The sequence below is a fragment of the Galeopterus variegatus genome, unplaced genomic scaffold (genome assembly GCF_000696425.1).
Source record: "Galeopterus variegatus unplaced genomic scaffold, G_variegatus-3.0.2 Scaffold2353, whole genome shotgun sequence".
NCBI classification, from domain to species: Eukaryota; Metazoa; Chordata; class Mammalia; order Dermoptera; family Cynocephalidae; genus Galeopterus; species Galeopterus variegatus.
Window position 1 is genome coordinate 71,089 of NW_007728464.1, and position 6,399 is coordinate 77,487.

At 33.3% G+C, this 6,399-nt stretch overlaps 1 protein-coding gene across 1 annotated transcript in view; it reads left to right on the top strand.

Moving 5' to 3' along the window:
* AHI1 (Abelson helper integration site 1) overlaps nt 1-6,399 on the top strand; it is a 188,800-nt gene continuing 182,401 nt past the window's right edge. Inside the window, exons 1-2 of the mRNA XM_008581425.1 lie at nt 1-71; nt 1,574-1,698. Of these exons, the coding sequence (XP_008579647.1) occupies nt 62-71; nt 1,574-1,698 (135 nt within the window). The 5' untranslated portion in view covers nt 1-61. The remainder of the gene's footprint in view (nt 72-1,573; nt 1,699-6,399) is intronic.

A 6,399-nucleotide genomic window follows, 5' to 3' on the forward strand; every position in this document is an offset into this window, starting at 1 on the left:
GATTCTGATTGAGTCAGTGCTTTACAAAATTACTTCTCAATGCTCTCCTTAAAGCTGAGATATGCCCACTGGTAAGACTTTTATGAAATTTATGCATTAAATTTATATATTATACATTTATTTTTGTTTGGTTTATTTTAAGAATTTCTTTAACAGGTTAATAAATAAAGTAAATGTCATTGACCAAATGTTACATTTAGAGATATTTAATAGTTTGGTATTCAATTTTGTATTTAATGTTGGTGATTATGGTTAGTATGTATTCAGTGGACGGCAATTAGGGACTCAGTTAGACAAGGTAAATAATGATTATAACATATGGTTAGTTTTTATTCTTTATCATCAAAATTGTATGTTTTATTCTAAAGCAGGCATTGGCAAACTTTTTTCTTAAAGGGCCAGCTAGTAAATATTTTAGGTTTGGTCTTTGCTACAACTACTTAACTCTGTCATTAAAGCATGAAGACAGCTGTAACAATTTTTAACTAAATTAGCATATCTGGTTTTAATAAAACTTCATTTACAAAAACAGCTGACTGGCCTACAGGCCATAGTTTGCCATCACTTGCTCTGGGGCATTCATTCATTCAACATTTGTTCATTTAAAACATTTATTGAGTTCCTTCTCTGTGCAAACCTCATGACAGTAGTTAGGGATGTACTTGTGAACTACCTAAGTACAGTGAGAGAGACAGACAGTATATTTACTAATGTAGATATACAAATAATTATACAAATTCATTTGAATTATGAGCTATGAAGGAAAAGAACAGCCTGCTGTATGAGAAATGGGAAAATTTAGATTAGGTTGTCAGGAAATGTTCCATTCTAGAGGCAGCATTGAAACAGCTAACACCAGCCTGGTGAGGAGTTAAGAGGGAGCTTGCACCAGGTAGAAGCAGCTTCACATGGGAAGGAGCTTGTTCTGATGGAGGAGCTACAAGAAGAGCAGTATGGCTAGAATGGAGGGATCTTAGAAGGTATTTGTCTTGATTTGAAGCTCTAGAGATAGGTAGGTTAGAAGTGCAGAACCTTGTAGAGCATGTGAAGGATTGTTTTATTTTATCCTATGTAAAATGGGAAACCTGCAGGGTCTTAAGCAAGGAAATAACATCTGATTGATGTTTTAAAGGAAAAATCTTTCAACAGTTGTTGAACGCTGACGATAAGCTAGGCAAGTTGTAAGCCATTTTTCACACAAAATGATATTTGACATAGGATTACTGTGGTTTTACAGATAAGGAAAATGAAGTTTAAAGATGTTAAGTAATTTGTCTAAGTCCATATAACTAACAGTGGTCCTCGATAATGTGCAACAGAAGAAAGAAGTTAACTTAGCAAAGGAGACTTTTAGAGGGAGTGGCCAAAAAGGTAGGAGGAATATAGGTTAGTGTGGTATCAGCAAAGCTAAAAGAAAAAGTATCTTAAGAAATAGGGACTGGTCAGTTGTTCTAACATAGCTAGAAAATTCATGTAGATATTTACAAGACTGTATTCCTTAACATGATAGTAATGCAGGTGTGTGTTATAGTAGAGTTGTTTAGAAAATGATATGAGTCTTTATCTTTTGTAGTTGAGAGTGAAGCCAAAGTAAAAACCAAACTTCGCTTTGAAGAATTGCTTAAGACCCACAATGATCTAATATGTGAAAGAAAAAAACTGAAGAAAAAACTTGCCAAATCTAGAGAAAACAGCACAGTGAGTAATTGATCAGTTTGATCATTTGGTAATGGTGACTTATGTATCTACATAAAATTATGGCTTTCCGATTAAAATTCTAAGGAATTTTGGAAATTGAAAATGTAAATCTTATGTCATGGTCAATAACACATGGTAAAATAAAGTTTACATTAGAGTCAACATCAGTCTTGGAGTACTGAATTCAGTCTTGAGAGCTACCCTACAAGAACATAGACATACCAGTGTGAGTGACCAGGGATAATGGGGAAACTCAAAACTAGCCATATTGTATGTTTTTGAAGAAAATCAAGATTGTTAACCCAGAATTGTGGAGAACTTAGGATGTTATGTTTTACTTCAGATATTCAATTCAAAGTCTTTATTTAGACTTATTCTGTGGGATTCTATTCAGCAGAATCAGGAGAAATCAATGGCCTTAAGGCAGTTATAATCTTTTTATCCTTGAGGCACACCATCAAATGATAGAAGTTTCATCAGCACACTTAAAGGGATGAAGAATACGGAACTCAAATCAATACTAAACAAATCAGCAGCTAAGTACAACCTGATTCCCATGATATTATAGATCTGTCATAGTATTTACAGTTAAAACGCTATTCACTCTTCATATCTATCTCTCTACCTCAGTTGCATTTTTTACTCCTTTGACCATAATGTCTTGTGTCCTCACACAAAAAAATAAGTAAATAAATAAGTTCTTGGGTGTCCCGGTAAATGGTACATAATATTTCTTTGACAGGAGTTTTATGATGAGTTATACATCGTATTTTGCTTGTAGCAAGTTTTACCCCATTCTGTATTTTGTCATGAGACCTGTTCATTTTAGTATTCTATCTGGCAGCCATGTACGTAACAGTGTATATTCTCAAGTGAGGCAAAAGTAAGTACTAACAGTGGCCAGGATTCAGCTGCACACATGCGAGGGTTCATAGTATACCGGTACACTACTGCACACGAATTTAGAACTATTGACAGTGTGGGACAGATTAGATCTTCCATAGTGAACGCTGCTCTAAAATAGCGTGTGTTGCTTCTGATTGATACCAGTACACAGTATCGTAAAGCATAGTGGCATATGGAGGATGGAACATTACATATTGGTATACCCTCTCCCCTGAGATGGAGTGGTTTACGTTGGGCAAAAGCAGAAAGAACCCTGGAAACAGTTGTCTGCAGAGCATTTTTATAGATTCACTTTGTCAAAGAAGAGACTTATATTTTTTTCACTGTTAGAGAATGGAGCTTTTGAGTTATGATCAAGATGCAGTTTAGGCTGGGAATTCTAAATTAGATAGCCAGGAAATGGGCAGAGGGTTCATTTGCCTAAGGTCCGGTTGAGATGTTGGGGGCACCCAAGTGTGAGGTGACTAAGCATAGTTTACTCAGCCTTACTTAGCAACTACCAATCCTGCATGGGCTTCTTTTCATTTAAAAATAAGTAGACTAGGAAAAAATATCTAGGAAGATATTTTCCAACTCAGAAGAAGGAACATTGCTGGAGGACTTAGAGGAAAACAAAATATTTTTGCAATTGATTAACTTTTGATTAACTTTTAGAAATAAAAGAGGACTACCTGCTTTCATTTACTAGATACCTGAGTGCTTTCTGCCTTTCAGACATTCTTCTAAACACTATTTATTAATATAAACAACAAAATTATGATGTTTTATCTCTGTAGATGAGGAAACTGAATCACACAGGTTGAGTAACTTGTCCAAAGTTACATAGTGATTGAACAAGAATTCAAATACTGACTGTCTGCAGAATCTAATCCCTTAACTGCAACCCAGTATTACCTTTTTTAATGAAATTTGAAGACATAGGACCTCTTCGAAACAAGAAAAGGGAGTCCTTTGTACAGAACAGGCTGAGAATAGAAAGGAAGCAGTCTGAAATAAAATTAAACAAGGTAAAAAACCACAATAAGAGAATATATAATAATGGCAGTTTCATCTTATTATGTTCCAATTATATGGTACTGTGATAATAAAAGTTTTACAGATATTATTTCTAATTCTCATGTTAATCATGCAGGGTAGGTATTAGGACTCTTACGTTGCACGTGAAAAATTTATAAACAAAGATGTTAATTGATTTGCCAGGTCAGATAGTCAGAAATAAGATAAGGAGGATTTAAGACCATAGTCTCCCCAATCTTAAAGTCCATGTACTTTCTGTGGTTGCTTCCTTAAAGCTATATCTCAGGCCTAAAATAGTAGAATTGACACCATAAACAAATCTGATCAGTGATGTGGGAAACAAAATTGAGGCACTCTTCCATGAGAAGAAATGGCCAAAACTAAAATGAAAGAAATAATAAGTAATAACATATGGAGATATTTGACCTATAAATAAGTGTTCCCAGACAGTATTGATGTAGCAGAAGCAATAAAAAGGGCATGAAGAAAGATCTATGAAAAGATGAGTCCATCTTGCATTCCAGGTAAACTTTATGAGATGAGAAATATATTTAGAAACATTTTTTTGTTTTTATTTCAAGAGAAAAATAAATTTTATAAACATCTAAATTGAAAAACATCTAGTACATTTCAGACTTTTTCTAAAAACACTAAATCCAAAAGACAATGGAGAAATATCTATAGAATATTGAGGGGAAAATTGTTGCCCAAGGAATCTAGTCACCTAAGTTGTCAGACATTTGTGATGACAATAGTACACATGTGAATTAGCAGGGAACTATTACCAGTGTTACCTCTCTGGGAAAAAAAAACAAAAATCTATTGAACATGTAGACATGAGTCAAAGTTAAGAATTTAAGAATAGAAAATTTATGATTTGAAAATATTGTTGCATGAGCTGTGAAATCAGAACTTTGTCAATTATTATATATGCCAAAATAATTCCTGAAGATTTAAATGAGATATGTGTATATGATAATGTGAGATAATAGAATCGGATTATTTTCAAAGACTGAGCAAAGCTTCCTAGCTGACAAAGGAAGAAAAAGTCATATAACTACAGTCATGTACAGATTTCTGTCAATGATGGACCGCATATAAAACAGTGATACCATAAGTTTATAATGGAGCTAAAAAATTTCTATCCCCTAGTGATGTGGCCATCATAAAGTCATAGGTTGTTTCATTACTCATGTGTTTATGGTGATGCTGGTGTAAACAAACTTACTATGTTGCCAAGTAGAGCACACACAATTACGTACAGTACATAATTCTTAATAATAAGCAACTATGTGGTTTATATATTTACTATATAGAATTTTTTATCATTTTAGAGTATTCCTGCTTATTGGGGAAAAAAATTTAATTATAAAGCAGTTTCAGGCAGGGCCTTCAGGAGTTATTCCAGAAGAAGGCATTGCTATAGGAGGTGACAGCTCCATGTGTGTTATTGCCCCTGAAAACCTTCCAGTGGGACAAGATGTGGAGGTGGAAGCCAGTGATATTGACGATCCTGACCCTGTGTAGGCCCTAGGCTAATGTGTGTATTTGTGTCTTAGTTTTTAACAAAAAATAACTTTTTAAGAAAAAAAAATTAATTTTAAAAATAGAAAAAAGCTTATAGAATAAGGATAAAAAGAAAAAATATTTTTGTGTAGCTGTAGGTATGTTTGTGTTTTAAGCTAAGTGTTATTACAAAAGAGTCAAAAAGTTAAAAAAAAAAAAAGCTTGTAAAGTAAAAAAGTTACTGTAAGCTATGGTTAATTTATTACTGAAGAAAGAAAAATGTTTTTTAAATACATTTCATGTAGCCTAAGCATACAGCATTTATAAAGTCTACAGTAATATACAGTAATCTAGGCCTTCACATTCACTCACTGACTCACCCAGAGCAACTTCTAGTCCTGTAAGCTCCACTCATGGTAAGTGCCCTATACAGGTATACCAGTTTTGATCTTTTACTGTATCTTTTCTATGTTTAGACGCACAAATATTTACCATCATGTTACAGTTGCCTACAATATTAAGCACAGTAGCATCAGTATTCAGTACAGTAACATGCTGTACATGTTTATAGTTCAGGAGCTTCCTCAGAGCATATCCCCGTTGTTAAGTGATGCATGACTATATTAGTCTTACCTGGAATGTAGTCAAAAGTTATTATTTCATCCTAGAGTTTGAAATAAGATAAGTGCTATATAATATATAAAATAGGTTATTACACTTTCTAAGTCATCAAAGGTCAGGAAAAATCAACCAAGGTTTTTTTAAAAGAAAGAAAAGTTATGAAACAAGAAATTTAAATAAGAGCAAACTTTTATGGCAATAAATGTAAATGGGTTAAGTGTCCTGTTTTAAAAAGAAGATTCTAAAATACATTTTTAAAAAAATCAGGTATTCTACCTGCAAGATTCTCACATCAAACAAAATAACAAAGTTTAAAAACAAAAGTATGCAAAAATATAGATGAAGACAGTTTTAAACAGAAACTTAGAGCTTTCTCATATGGATGTATATTGAAAGAACAAAACACCCTAAATAAAAGATGAACAAATTGAAATTTGTCATATGTTGAAAGACTGATCCATACCAGCCAAATAGTTTTCGACCCAAGAACTCAAAAATGGTTTAATACTTAGATATAAGTTAATATTAATAAGTTAGTACAATAAATTGAATAAAAATCATAAGGGAAAACCATTTGCTGAAGAGGCAGTCCCTTCCCCAGTGAATAGGCTTGGTGCCTTTGTCAAAGATCAGATGGCAGTAAGTGTGTGG